The sequence below is a fragment of the Miscanthus floridulus genome, chromosome 16, assembly GCF_019320115.1.
Source record: "Miscanthus floridulus cultivar M001 chromosome 16, ASM1932011v1, whole genome shotgun sequence".
Lineage (NCBI taxonomy): Eukaryota > Viridiplantae > Streptophyta > Magnoliopsida > Poales > Poaceae > Miscanthus > Miscanthus floridulus.
Genome location: NC_089595.1, coordinates 13,351,013 through 13,365,835, shown reverse-complemented (window position 1 = coordinate 13,365,835; position 14,823 = coordinate 13,351,013). Strand labels below are relative to the sequence as shown.

The 14,823-nt window shown below is 43.1% G+C and overlaps 1 protein-coding gene across 1 annotated transcript; it reads right to left on the bottom strand.

The window, feature by feature from the left end:
- Positions 1–654: 654 nt before the first annotated feature.
- Positions 655–1,424, bottom strand: LOC136513768 (subtilisin-chymotrypsin inhibitor-2B-like). The gene is made up of 2 exons (XM_066507738.1): positions 1,328–1,424; positions 655–1,186 (listed from the first exon to the last, which is right to left on the bottom strand). Exon 2 carries the CDS (start codon positions 1,161–1,163, stop codon positions 939–941), a length of 225 nt encoding a protein of 74 aa, XP_066363835.1. The 5' UTR covers positions 1,164–1,186; positions 1,328–1,424; the 3' UTR covers positions 655–938.
- Between the last annotated feature and the right edge of the window lie 13,399 nt (positions 1,425–14,823).

The following is a 14,823-nucleotide window of genomic DNA, read 5'->3' as shown; positions in this document are numbered from 1 at the left end:
CTATGAAGTGCAAATTGGAAGAAATTAAAAAAAGCAAATAAAACATACAAACAACAAATAAAAAATACAGAAAAATAACCAGATTATTTCTATAGAAGCCGAATTGAAAGATTTCAAAGGAGAACCAAATCAAACATACAGAAAACAGAAAGAAAGGCAAAAAAAATGATCAGATAACTGTTCGGGTAATTCTAACCATTCTCATTTACGAATAATCAATTTACACCAATTGAACATAGAACTTACACCTAAATAGAAGTAGTAAAATATGATTCATTAAGACGTAATCTGCTCATACTATAGAAATAAAACTGCATGCATACACACGAACATGGTAGGGGCTAACGACTGCTATATTTGTATGCAACGCGGGGGCGGAGTGGCCGGGACCAGTAGTCACATGCTGTGCTGTGCTGCCCTGTCCTATTCGGCTAGTAATAAAGTCGGCTGAAACTAATTTATGGAGAGAAAAATACTGTAAATTTTAGCTGATGAGTCCGCTAATGAGTTCGAGCGAACATGCTATGAAACGTAGCTGCATGCCTTGGTACCCGTGAAAGGCTCATACTGCTGTTGTACGTTCACTGCTAGGCCAGAGATGAAAAACAAGAAAGAAACAGATGCGGCAGATTAAATGACAGAGGGATCGGACGGCTCAAAAAATCGAGTGTTGGACGCCCAGAAATCACTCGGACGAACGGTTGGATTTAGCGTTCATATATTCATTCGTGCAAGGATGAACGACATTCTGATACATTTATTTATGTATGCAAGAACGATGACACTATTTGATTTAGTGATAATGTATATAGTAGGAAAGAAAAACACGAATACATCCATTATGCGGCAGATGCACAGACACGCATACATATTTTATTCAAGTTCTGGAGCGAGGAGCGAAGGAAGCTGTGCATGCAGCAGCAGCAGCAGCGAGCTTATCAGCCGACATGGGGCGTCTGGGCGACGGTGTCGACGAAGATGCGGACGCGGTTGGGGCGGTAATCCATGGTCACAGGCGAGCCGGTGGGCAGCACGACGATGTCGGCATCGGGCTTGTCCTCGAGGATCACCTTCTTGGCTTCCTCCACGCTGAGCCCGACCACCTCCGGCCACGACGTCTTGGGGCCGCCGCACTCCGGTGCCGCCGTCGCCGTGGAGCTCATCGGTTGTCGGTCGCGAATTGAAACTGCAAATCAATTGATGACGATAATATTATATATAATGATGCTCTGGCCTGTGAATTAAAAGGAAATTAGCAAACTACTGGTAGCCACTATATTAGTATTGCAAAAGGCCAAAAGCGTAAGGTATAGAAAGGCTAACTCACGGGCAAGTGTGGCTTGTTATTGCGCTTCTTCTGCTGCTGGTTAAGCGAGTATGCACCGGTGAGGTATTTATAGAGCTGCTGCAACCAACAGGGGCAGATGTGTGTGTGTGTGTTCTTCATCAGGATTATTGGTCTAAAGCTAGGCAGATATAATTAAACAGAAAAGAGAAAGATAATGTTGTACGTTGATGGTGCCAAGAAATCGTAGCTGCTCCACCGCTCAGTCACCAATAATGCATCCATTATATATATACGCACGAGGCACACGAGGTGGCCCCTGCATCCAGTAGAAAACAAGAATAGAAAAAGATAGCAACGCTACAGAAACATGCATCCATGGTTTCTCCTCCCCGGCAACCAAATAGCTAGTCAGGCAGTCAGCAGCTTCAGTACGCGCAGCAGACACCGACGAAAACTTGACAATTATAGTGAATTATTAATGGTCCCTCCACGTTTTTCTCGTTATATTCTTCTCCTCTCGTCGACAACTAGCTAGTCTAGGATCAGCTCATCTTTAGCTACATATAGTTGCTCCTGCTACATATCCTTGATGGTGATACATGCCCCATTATCTGTGGATTAGATTCTGAGACGGAAGACCACTTAATCCCACAGGTGCCGCTTCTCCAAAAATCAGTGGAACCGGGATGGGCTTTGAGACTGAAAACGTCCAGGTGACCTCGCTCTGGAACATCACTCGGCCGACCGGATTCCCCACCGCTCACTCAGCAAGTTTCATTCACCTGATATGCTGGATGTTATGGAAACACAGGAACGATGTGGTCTTCAACAATATGGCGCCCTCGTACAATCGTCTCCGGGGAGCATGCAAAGACGCCGTGAAACCTATGGAAGTTTTGCTTGCCTATTGCTGATCGGGGGGTAGCTGCCCACTGGTGTAATGTAGTTTCCTTATGAATTAAGTCCTACAAAAAACTGTCCTACCCTCCTCCAATGTACTCTGTCATATGGAACTGAGCAACAAGCTTTTGTTGCTCCAAGGCAATCAAGTAGGTGGGGTGTGCTTGTCCCCTCGGATTATCCTAAAAAAAATATTACAAGATCTATCCTAGCTAGAGAGAGATTATTCAGTTAACCTGCATATGGAGAAACCAAGTAACCGACCGCGAATCTATCGACCGACCACTTAAACTGTCTTGTTAATTGACCCCAAATGCTATGCGCTTGTGGCACGGTGGCAGAATTTTTCTTCCATAAATGTAGTTTTTGTCAACTTTCAATATCACTGTCATGGACCTGCTCATGGGTTGTCCTCTGGGCTTGATTTTGGCAGGTTGGCCCATAGAACTAATAGCAACTTGTTGTACAGAAGAAAAGTGAGCATCAACGCGGAGCGTGTCGGATGACCAGGGAATCTAAACTAAGCGGCGGCAGCAAGAGCTCGAGGCGAGCATACGCTCGATCTATCCATTTCTCCTTTTCCTTGTTCTATATACTTCATGTGTATGCATTTCCATGTATCTAGAAGCTTCCAGAACCCATTGTGTGCTACTCAGTGTCCAATCGTTGAGTAATACTTGTTGGTTCATGACAATCACCAGCTACATCAAGTTGATATACCATCCTGAAAACCCTTGCCCTGTGCGTATAAAAAAGATTCGCACAGCCTACAAAACTTTTCGGAAACATACAGACAAAAGTCTGTTTGGATTTAACAAGGGTCTAAAGTTTATTGACTAAATTTTAGATCACTTTAGCTCTCGAGTCAACCAAGATTCAATTATGTTGAACAGCTGTTTTATAATGAAAGAAAGTGAAAACAAACAACTAAACCGCTTACATTTATTCATTCGTGCAAGGATGGACGGCATTTTATTTATGCAAGAACGATGCCATTATTTAGTAATAATTTATAGGAAAGAAACACGTACACATAACACATTCATTATCCGGCAGATATACACGGACATGAATACATAGCATGTCCGAGTTATTCATTTTTATAGAATATCCACTTCTGGAGCAAGCAAGGAACGACCGAAGCTAGCTAGACATGGGGCGTCTGGGCGATCGGTGTCGACGAAGATGCGGACGCGGTCGGGGCGATAATCCGCGGTCACAATCGAGCCGACGGGCAGCACGACGATGTCGGCGTCGGGCTTGTCCTTGAGGATCGCCTTCTTGGCTTCCTCCACGCTGAACCCCACCACCTCCGGCCACGACGTCTTGGCGCCGTAGCCGTGGAGCTCATGGTGGTCGTCGTCGGTCGAGAACCGCAAATCAATTGATGATGATGCTCAGGCCTGTGTGATCTGAAAGGAAATTTACGAACTACTACTAGTACTGTATATGCAAAAAAAAAAAAAAACGTAAGGTATTGAAAGGCACACTCTCGAGCAATTGTTGGTTGTTATCGTGCTTTCTTGTACTGCTGCTGGTTATTAAGCGAGTATGGCACCGGTGAGGTATTTATTGAGAGCTGCTAGCTGCAGGCAGTATGTGTGTGTGTTCATCAGGATTATTAGCCTTTAGCTAGCTTGCTAAGCACAAACAAATAAGAAAAAGAAAATGTTGATGGATGGTACCAAAAATCGTAGCTGCTCCACAGCGCTCAACAATGTATCTACGCACGAGGCGCACAAGGAGGTGGGCCCGGCATTGGCCCCACCAGCCAAAAAAAAAAACAAAAAAAAAGGAAAGATAGCAACGCTGCAGAAACATCTCGCTAGCAGCCAACAAGTGATATTATTGCTTGCAGCCAAATAGTCAGCAGCTTCAGTACGCGTAGCTGGCACTGTTAGTGACACTCAGTGAGCATTCGCAGTCTCCCATAACCTCCGGCCACCACGTCTTCTTCACAACATATATTCTTCTCCTCTCGTCGGCAACTATAGCTAGTACATATCGGTTAAGCTCACTTTTAGCTACATATATTATTGCTCCTGCTTAATTATCGTTAGAAAACCGTCTCAAAACAATTATCGTTAGGAAATCGTAGAGAGATTGTTCAGTTAATATAACCTGCATATGGACAGGCCAAGTGATCGATTGGTGCGAGGTAGATCCATCAATCGATCAGTTAACCTGTTTTGTTCATTAATTATTACTCCTACCTGCAAGCCAACCGTTGAGCGTCACCGTTCTTGCTTGTAAAATTAGCCCAAATTAATGCTAGGCTTGTGGCACGTTGGCAGTTTTTTTCATATATAAATGATGTTTTTATAGTTTTCAATATCATTTAATACTTCCATCTTGAAAGAACTCTTGGCCCTTGCGTGTTCACACAGCCTACAGAACTTTTAGAGAACAATAGGCGTCCGTCCATCTAGACGCTCCTGTTGGTAGCCCACGACACCAGCCTAATAACTTCCTCCTATCCTATCATATTCGTTCGTCCACTCGTTTCTCCAAAAGACTCTCTAGCCACACAGATTCTCAAATAAATCACTGCAGCGCCGCAACCGTGCTCCGTTGCGCCGTCTCGGCATTCTCCATGGCATCCGAGCGCCCGCCGGCCAACATATATCTCCACCGCGCCTGAGCGTAGTCGCCCACCTTTCTCCCTCTCCATCACGCCTCCTACCTGTCGCGGCCGCCCGTCTTCCTCTTGGCCCTTGCGTTGTTCTCGCCTTGCACTAGTGCCTGATGTGGCTGCCTCTTCGACCGCTTCGTCCGCCGTCCCATGACACAACCCTCCAGCTGGCGGCGCATAGTAGATGAACTCCTCACCACAGGTGTACGGAGCCACACAACCCTCCTGTTTGTTATGCGTCGTGCTGTGCCAGCTGCCTTGATGAGCCTCTGGCCCCCTCCTCACGTAGACGTCCTTCGTGTTACTCGTGCTAATGGTCGGCCTGCTCGTGGATGATATTGGACAACAGCGCCATGGTGGCCAAGCGCATCCAGGGCGCACGAGTAGCTGTGCTCCTTCCATGCGGCAAGCAGCAAGATTGTTGCGCTGAAAGCGCATGTTGTAAGCGTATGTTTCAAATGTTTGTTGCAAGTGTTTCACGTGAATATTGCAAAAGTAGATAGGGATATTGCATATGTTGCAATGGCTATACACGCATGTTGTAAGCGCCTGTTCCAAATATTTTATTTGTTTATCAGACGTATGTTGCAAGCATTTTATCTGGATGTTGCACGTGTTTCACGCATATGTTACAAGTGTTTTATCTGTATATTGCGTATGCTTACAACTGCTTTTCAAGTGTTTGCGGACATTTTTGCAAGTGTTTCAGGCATATATTGCAAGTGTTTTAGCTATTTTAGACATACGTTGCAAGTGTTTTATCTAAATGTTGCTATGTTTTATAATAGTTTTTATGTGTTTTAATGCTATGCTTGTGGCACGTTGGCAGATTTTTTTTTTTTTTTGCATATATTAATGATGTTTTTATTAGTTCTCAGTATCATCTAATACGTCCATCTTGAAAGACCTCTTGACCCTTGCTGTTCACACAGCGTACAAAACTGGGTGTTCGGCTGCACAAAAAGATACTGCTGTTGCGGGTTGCAGCTGCAGCTACAGTGTCCAGCAGACCGCACCAATCTGTAAACTAGATACGCTACTGGTGAAAAATGTTTTGTTATCATTGCTTATTATAGTTTAGCTAGTGTCTTTAGTCCGAATATCTTCCATTCTATTTGGCTAGTAATAAGACTATCTCCAACAACAACAACACTCAAAATACAAGACCCATTTAACGTTGTGTCTCTCAGAGAACCTAAAATAGGTCTTCCATATAGATACTCTATTGCACTAGTAGAAAACCTAGCTGTAGTCTCGGTTCTCAACCCCCTTTAATCCCTGTTTTGGAACCGGGACTATGCAATTGGGACTAAAGGTCTTGATTTTTAGTCCCGGTTCCTCCAACCGGAAGTAGAGGTGTTTATTGGGTAAGAAAAAAGTTGCAGCTATGGAGATTCGAACCTACGACCTCCCACTTCAGCTCTTACACACGTTCCCATCTCACCTACCACCACACATCTAACTTAAATAAGATACGCTTTCCTTTTAACTTCAGTTTGGAGACACCTTTAGTCTGGGTTTGAAACATAAACCGGGATTAAAGGTACCTTTAGTCTAGGTTCGTGTCTCAAACTGGGACTAAAAGTCACACTTTTAGTCTGGGTTCATGTCTCAAACCGGGACTAAAGATTCTCGCACTGACGTGCCTCTGACACACCTCGGTAACCGTTACAACTGGGACTAAAGGGTAGAATTAGTCCCAGTTTGTATTATAAACCGAGACTAAAGGTCTAGTCCTCCCTTTACCCACAGTTGCAATTTTTAAACCAGGACTAAATACTTTTTGGCCATGGGATGAAAGGCCGTTTCTCTACTAGTGTTGGAGGCTAATTTTTGGTCTCCAGCTGTCTATTTTGGGTTTGGGTGCCCATACATGTCACCTATTGGAGACGGTCCAACCAAGCGCACTTGCAGAGTAGCACTGTGCCTAGTACAATGGTATCAATAAAGCCCTCCAGTGCACGGAGTGGTGGAGCTACCGGCTTCTTGTAAATAATATCACGGTAGGGCACGACACTTGTTGCACTGGCTAATTCGTCTCTAGTTGGATGGATCAGAGAGGTTCTTAGGGCACGAGTCACTGTTACTTATAACTGTCAACCCAAAAAACACCCTTGACAAAAATTTTGCTTAACACCATAGTTAAGCTTGTTGTTTAGTTTAGCCGTGCGCTTCTTCAGATGGAGCCGCTGCCTAGGGTCTTCAGAAAAACACTGCCGCCGCCCTTGCTCCTAGGGCCTCGCCGTCGCTACGCCACCACCTAGGGCCCCCCCTCCTTCTTCCTCTCAGGTGCGTCTGCCGGAGGTAAGAAGGAAAGTGGACCCATCTCTCTTTTCCACAGTTTATAGTTTCAGTTTGTTCAGGGTTTAGTCTAAATAAATTTCTGGTGAAATCAGATGATTTTCGGTCAGGATCATGTGTCCAGCGATGTCTTCAGTGATTGCCACGATGAGATCGCCGTTGCAGGCATCGATGTCATCGGCAAACGGCCAATTTGTGGCCATTTATCTGCAATGGGAGGGGTGCTTCTGGGAGCCACCGACAAGGATAGCGACTCCGGGTCATCGATCTCATCGTCGATAGTCGCGGAGAGGATTTCAAGGTCTTGAGGTGATGAATCTACAGCCCATGTCGTACCCAACGATGCAACTGCCGATATTCTTTCAGTGATTTAGATGCGTTTTGGACTAGTTTCGAAACGTTGGATCTTGTGGCATGTCCAATATTTTGGGGGTTAGTCGTTGGAATCGGCATAAGGACTGCATTTTGGCTCCGGTGTTCGAGGGATGCCATTGGGGAAGGAGAAGATAGAAGAATCTAGATAGAATATTATGTATTTTTTATTTCAAATGTTTTCATGTGTAACTTAGAGATGTACTGTGCAAAAAAAAACTTGTTTTAGCCTTTGCCCTAATCTCTCAATCCTTGACCTAAGGTGCAATGCGGAGAAAGAGTCTCTATTGGGGGAGCGCATATAGCGTATATGCATCCAGGGGGGGCAGCCCCTCCTATTTTGATAAAAAAAAAAGTAAATCAAAGTTTCGAGAATTTAATTTAGACAACCGGGATTCAATGGTGTCGGACAGCTGTTTTTTAATGAAAGAAAGTGATAACAAACAACTAATCCCCTTTCATATATTCATTCTTTTTTTTGAGACGAAAGAAGAATTATATTAGATCATAGATGAGTATATAATCATGTTACAAGTAAACTGGAATACACTGTGTATATCCAGAACCTAATCATCTAAATTGTACCTACGCTTTGTATAGCCCAATATCTTAACTCCAAACCTGTATGACGATTAGTATAGTTGACCACACTGGCAAACACTCGGCAAAAGGCCTAAAAATATATGCCCAACGAACGACGGCCAACATTCCTGCAGACGAAATGAAGAAACTTCTTCTTTGTTGTGTCTTCTTCTTCTTTCTGCCACCAAAGAATAAGAAAGACTGATCTGAAACTTATTCTTCCTAGTCCTTCATTATGGTCAGATCTAACAACAATAAAACGGTGAAGAGACCGGAGAAAATTATTCTATGACGATGACATCATCTCTATCTTGATGTTGCCGTTCGGAAAGCCAAGTCTCTATGTCGTCAAGCCGATGCCCTCATCTTCAATAGAGCCGCCTTGGAGAAAACGAATCTATCCTGCCCCCTCGCCATCGCCGGAGAGGAGGAGGAGGAGGAGATAACCCCGGTACTAAGAAACTTGGCATGAAGAGACTCTAACCCTAGATGACTCGATCTACTAGAAAACTTATAAAAAAAACGATGGATCACTACTCCGGGGTCACAATCGAGCCGACGGGCAGCGCGACGATGTCGGCGTCGGGCTTGTCCTTGAGGATCACTTTCTTGGCTTCCTCTATGCTGAGGCCAACCACCTCCGGCCACGACGTCTTGGGGCCGCCGCACTCCGGTGCCGCCGCCGCTGTCGCCGTGGAGCTCATGGTCGTCGTCGTGGGTCGCGAATTGAACTGCGAATCAGTTAAACGATGACGATGCAAAAAAGGAAACAGACTACTATTACATTGTTGCAAAAAAACGTAAGCTACAGAAAGGCAGGCACACTCACGGGCAAGTGTTGCTTGTTATCGTGCTTCTTTGTACTGCTGGTGCTGGTTATATGAAGCGTGTATGCACCGGTGAGGTATTTATAGAGAGCTGCTGCAGCCTGCAGGATGCACGATGGAGATGAATGGATCGGATGACCTGTTCTCTGCTTTCCTCTGAACGCAGACATCCCAATCCACAAGCAATCTTGTTGATAATTAGTCATAAGCCACGCAAGCTTAACGTGCAATCTATATCTGTTGATCTTTCTACTAAACACATGCATGGCTGGTATATATGCTAGTACTAGTCGTACGTTTTAGCTAGCTGTGGTACGGCAAAATGCATGCGCATGTCATATCTTCAGACACTGCTTAACGTGCAACCTTTTGATCTTTCATCATCATTGATAAAGACACCAAAAGAAGATGCTGCACAGCTGAGACCGTCTCCAACAACCGCGACCCAAAATACAAGGCCCATTCGTTTTTTAGGTAGCGCTACAAGCAAAGGGTTCAATATATATTTTTGGTCTTCTTCAACAACAAAACCCAAAAGACAACATTTTCTGCAAATGGGTCTCCAGGAGAGAGGATACTCAGATTTGGGTTATGTCTCTCCTGACATCCAAAATGGGTCTTCCATATAGGTAGTCTGTTGGAGGCTATAGGTATTATGTTGAAGACCCATTTTGAGTTTAGGTTCCGCAATGGGTCTCCTATTGGAGACAGCCTGACGTGTTGGACATGCAAACGGGATAATCCAATATCTGTAAGGTGTAAGGAATATCGATCGTGGAAGATGAAGGATGCACCAAATTGTCAAAGCTGAATGCGTATAATGCGGGCAGAATTCCCAACCCTCTTTTGTCAACACGATTCTGCAGATTTCAAAGTTAAATAAAGGTCTCTATCTAGTGAAGAGTTTCGTGGCATTGTTTTCAAGACTGCCATGTCATATGAAATAAAATGAAATGAAACTTGGATGAAACATATATCCACTCTCAATTGAGAGTTTCATTCTACGGTTTTATAGACATTTAATTTCATGACTCATATAGAGTTGTTAATCATGCCAAAAGAGTTTTATCTACACGAAACTCATTTCTTCTCTCTCTTCTTAAATACACTGCCATAACATCAAAATACATACATGGCAACCTATTTAATATAAATGAAACTCACATGAAACTCCCACTGAGACTGACCAAATTCTTCTCTTTTCAGTTCAACGCTGCCTTATAGTTTAGGCGACTGAGACATCTGAAAGTTTGGTGCCATAAAAAATTTACTAAGTAGCCAGAGCTCTGCACTTACATATATAGTCGTTTTCATTTTATTACTTGAGAAAAAAAAGAGCATGCAGTCATCAGTTGAGGTTTGCCAACGAAGAAAGACGATGGTAAGCTTTTGTGAATTTAACCTAGCTTTTTTGTTAGCCTAGTGGCATGAGGTTGTCACCATTTTTGTTTGCCTAGTTGCATGAGGTTGTCACCCCTTTTTTGCGTTTGCACGTGTTAATGTTGTTACTTAGACCATTCTCTTTTGCAACGAAGAACTTTCACACAAAAATTCATAAAAAAATCGATTAGACTTTACAAACATTGCAGGATGGTTTAATGGGGACTTAGGACATGTTTGGTTCAGTTTATAAGCAACTTATGATCCAAATAAGCTGAAATTAAAACACAAACATTGCATTTTTCTGCAGTTTCCTTTGACCGCCCTTCTCACAGTAGCCCCCATTTATATTAAAAAGTATAAGCTGGGTCAGGTCAGGTTATCCTCATCACACCTTTTCTTAAATTATACAGTTTCTTATGCAAGCACTTTTCTAAAAAACTGTACCAAAAAGGGCCTTAATTAGTTTTTCTATAGCAGTTGAGAAAATGAGAGATTATATATACTATCTCAGCTCAAGACAATTATCTTGAGTTAATAAAATACTTCGGCAAAGAAAAAAAAACTTATCTACACCACCGGACAGAGAATTTCATTCGGACAAATAGAGACAACCTTTACAAGGTTTGCAAAGATTACAAGAGCTCTAAATCATTCAGCTCATAGTTTAGCTAAACAAACTCATACACCTCTGTCTTCTCATCCCTCTCAAACTATCTGCATCTTGCACACATGTTGCTCATGTCAATCAGTGCCATGGTTAGTGGTTAAGCAAGCACTCACCTCTGTAATTGGGAGCCTTTCAGGCAATATATACACACCGTACGCTAGCTGTTCTTAAGTGCAACGAAGTTTCCTGTTAAAAAATGGTCAGCTGAACTTTTCATTGGGGCACATTTGTGGCTGAATGATTTGTCCATCATCACTTCCGTCACCAGTTCGTATAGTACGTTCATCCATGCAAGGATTGGAACGTGCATTAGACATAAAAAACAGTGATAACACACTAATTCTCCATATGCAGAACGACGACATGCCGGAACATGAGCATTGTTATTTACAGTAGTATATGTAATATGGTATCATTCATATAGAAAGTAAAACACACATCCAGAACCATTGGGAAGATGCATGAACAGGGTACATGATAGATCGATCATGGCATCTTCTGAGTTATTATTTTGAGTTTACTACACATATATTATCTTTTATTCAGTTGTGGCTGGAGTAAAAGGGAGCTGGGCAACTAGCCAACATGGGGCGTCTCAGCGACGGTGTCGACGAAGATGCGGACGCGGTCGGGGTGATAAACCGGGGTCACAATCGTGCCGACGGGCAGCACGTCGATGTCGGCGTCGGGCTTGTCCTTGAGGATCACCTTCTTGGCTTCCTCTATGCTGAGGCCAACCACCTCCGGCCACGACGTCTTGGCGCCGGCGCTCCCCGGTGCTGTCGTCACCGCCGCCGTGGAGCTCATGGTCGTCGTCGTGGGTCGCGAGATTAACTGCGAATCAGTTGATCGATGACGATGCAAAAAAGGAAACAGACTACTACTACTACATTATTGCAAAAAAGCGTAAGGTATATATAGAAAGGCACACTCACGGGCAAGTGTTTGCTTATTGCTGTCGTACGTGCTTCTTTGTACTGCTGCAGGTTATATGAAGCGAGTATGCACCGGTGAGGTATTTATAGTAGAGCAGCTGCAGCCTGCAGGATGCATGTACGATGGAGATGAATGGATCGGATGACCTGTTCCCTGCTTTCCTCTGAACGCAGACATCCCAATCCACAAGCAATCTTGTTGACAATAGAGAATAGACACACACTTAAAGTAGATCTGAATTAGTCACAAGCCACGCAAGCTTAACGTGCAACCTTTTGATCTTTCTACTGAACGCATGGCTGGTATATATTATGCTAGTACTAGTCGTACGTGTTCTAGCTAGCTGTGGTACGGCAAAATGCGCGCATGTCATATGTTCAGACACACAGCTTAACATGCAACCTTTTTTGATCTCTTCACCATCATTGATAAAGACGCCACGAGAAGGTGCTGCACAGCTGTTGGCTTCTTATTAGCTAACGTGTTGGACATGCAAACGGGATAATCCACCGATCTAATTAAGGCCTTGTTTAATTTCACGGTGTAAAGTTTTTGGATGTCACATCGGGTGTCGCATGGGGTGATCGGATACTAATACAAAAACAAATTATAAAATCCGTCAGTAAACCGCGAGACGAATTTATTAAGCCTAATTAATCCGTCATTAGCACATGTGTTACTATACCACTTTATTGTCGAATTATGGATTTATTAGGCTTAAAAGATCCGTCTCGCAAATTAGTCACAAAACTGTGCAATTAGTTATTTTTTAGTCTATATTTAATACTTCATGCATGTGTTCAAACATTCGATGTGATATGGTGTAAATTTTTAGGGAGAAACTAAACAAGGCTTAAACAACAATATCTGTAACGGATATCGATCGTGGAAGATGAAGGACGCAGCAAATTTGTCAACGCTGAATGCGTGTAATGCGGCCAGGAATTCCCAATCCTCTTTTGTCAACACGGTTGTGCAAATTTCAAAGTTAAATAAAGGACTCTGTCTACTAACTTGTAGTGATTGAAATTGTTTTCTTTCCAGTTCAACGTTACCTTACAGTTTAGGCGATTGAGACATATGAAAGTTTGATGCCATTAAAAATGTACAAAGTAGCCAGAGCTCTGCGCTGTTACATATATTATATAGTATATGATCGAACAGAGGTAGTGTCTGTGGTCCTTTTCATTTTACTTGAAAAAAAGAACATCGCACAACTACACAGGATTTCATTCAGACAAATATAGAGACAACCTTTACAAGGTTTACAATATTGCAAGCTAAGAGCTCTAAATCATTCAGCTCATAGTTTTTTTTTTTGCAAGGATTCAGCTCATAGTTTAGCTAAACAAGCTCATACATCTCTATCTTCTCATCCCTCACACAGGATTTCATTCAGACAAATTAAATATAGATACAACCTTAACAAGCTATACAAGATTGCAAGAGCTCTAAATCATCCAGCTCATAGTTTAGCCAAACAAGCTCATACATCTCTGTCTTCTCATCCCTCTCAAACTACTATATCCTGCACACATGTTGCTCATGTTAATCAGTGCCTGGTGGTTAATGAAGCACTCACCTCCGTAAATTGGGAGCCTTTTATTGGCGCTACTCTCTGTACTCTGTTCTTAAGTGCAAGGAAGTTTCTTATAAAAAAATGCAATCGGCACATCTGTGGTCAGCTGCACTTTTCATTGGGGCACATTTGTGTCTGAATGATTTGTCCATCATCACTTCCGTACGTACGTACGTTCATCCATGCAAGGATTGGAACATGCTTTAGACATAAATAACAGTGGTAACACATTAATTCTCCATATGCAGAAAGACGATATGCCGGAACAGGAGCGTTGTTATTTTTTTGTAGTATAATATGGTACCATTCATAGAAAGTAAAACACACATCACATCCGGATCCATTCAGAAGATGCATGAACAGGGTACATACGATAGATCATGGCATCTTCTGAGTTATTCTTTTTACTATACATATATATGTTTTATTATGTTGTGGACGGAGTAAAAGGCAGCTGGGCAACTAGCCAACATGGGGCGTTTCGGCAACGGTGTCGACGAAGATGCGGACCCGGTCAGGGCGGAAATCCTTGGTCACAGGCGTGCCGACGGGCAGCACGATGATGTCGGCGTCAGGCTTGTCTTTGAGGATGATCTTCTTGGCCTCCTCCACTTTCAGCCCGACCACCTCCGGCCATGACGTCTTTTCGCCGGCCGTCGACGAGCTCATGCTCGCTGGATATGATGAGTGGCTTAAGTGAGGCTTCTTATGCTTCTGATATAGCACTGCTAGCTGTATATATGCACAGAGCGAGGGTGCGCTATTTATAGAGCTGATGAAGGTAGGCAAAGTGTAATGGTCGTATGGTAGACTTATCTTGGTAGTTGGTAGATGGTGCAAGCAAAGCAAATAGAAAAAATGCTGATGGTGCAAAGAAATGGTACACGCCTGCTAGCTCCATGTCCACCACTGAATAACGAAGGCACGAGGCACACGAGGTGGCCCGTGGATGATGCTGCCGACATCAACTACACAACAAGCGGAGGATATGCGCGCGGAAACTAAAAATCCATAGCCACGTGGATGATCATGACACATAACACCATATGTCAAAATAATGTCATTTTCATTTTCATCGTTCAATCAATGAGAGGATGTTACTCCCTCCGGAAGTTTGAGAAATCAAACAATTTTAAATTTGACTAAATTTATACAAAAAATTATTAATATTTCTTATGAAAATATATTTTTCCTAGTATAAGTATTTGTAGTCTAAAAATTAAAGCTAATAATATTTTTCACAAATGTAGTCAAATTTAAGGAAGTTTGATGAATCAATCCAAACCTAGAATTACGTCTTTTTAGGACACAGAGGTTGTTCCTCACAAAAAGAACAACATATGTTCGTGTGACTAG

Coding starts and splice junctions, on each gene's coding strand:
- LOC136513768 (XM_066507738.1), bottom strand. CDS start 1,163: ATGAGCTCCACGGCGACGGCGGCACCGGAGTGCGGCGGCCCCAAGACG.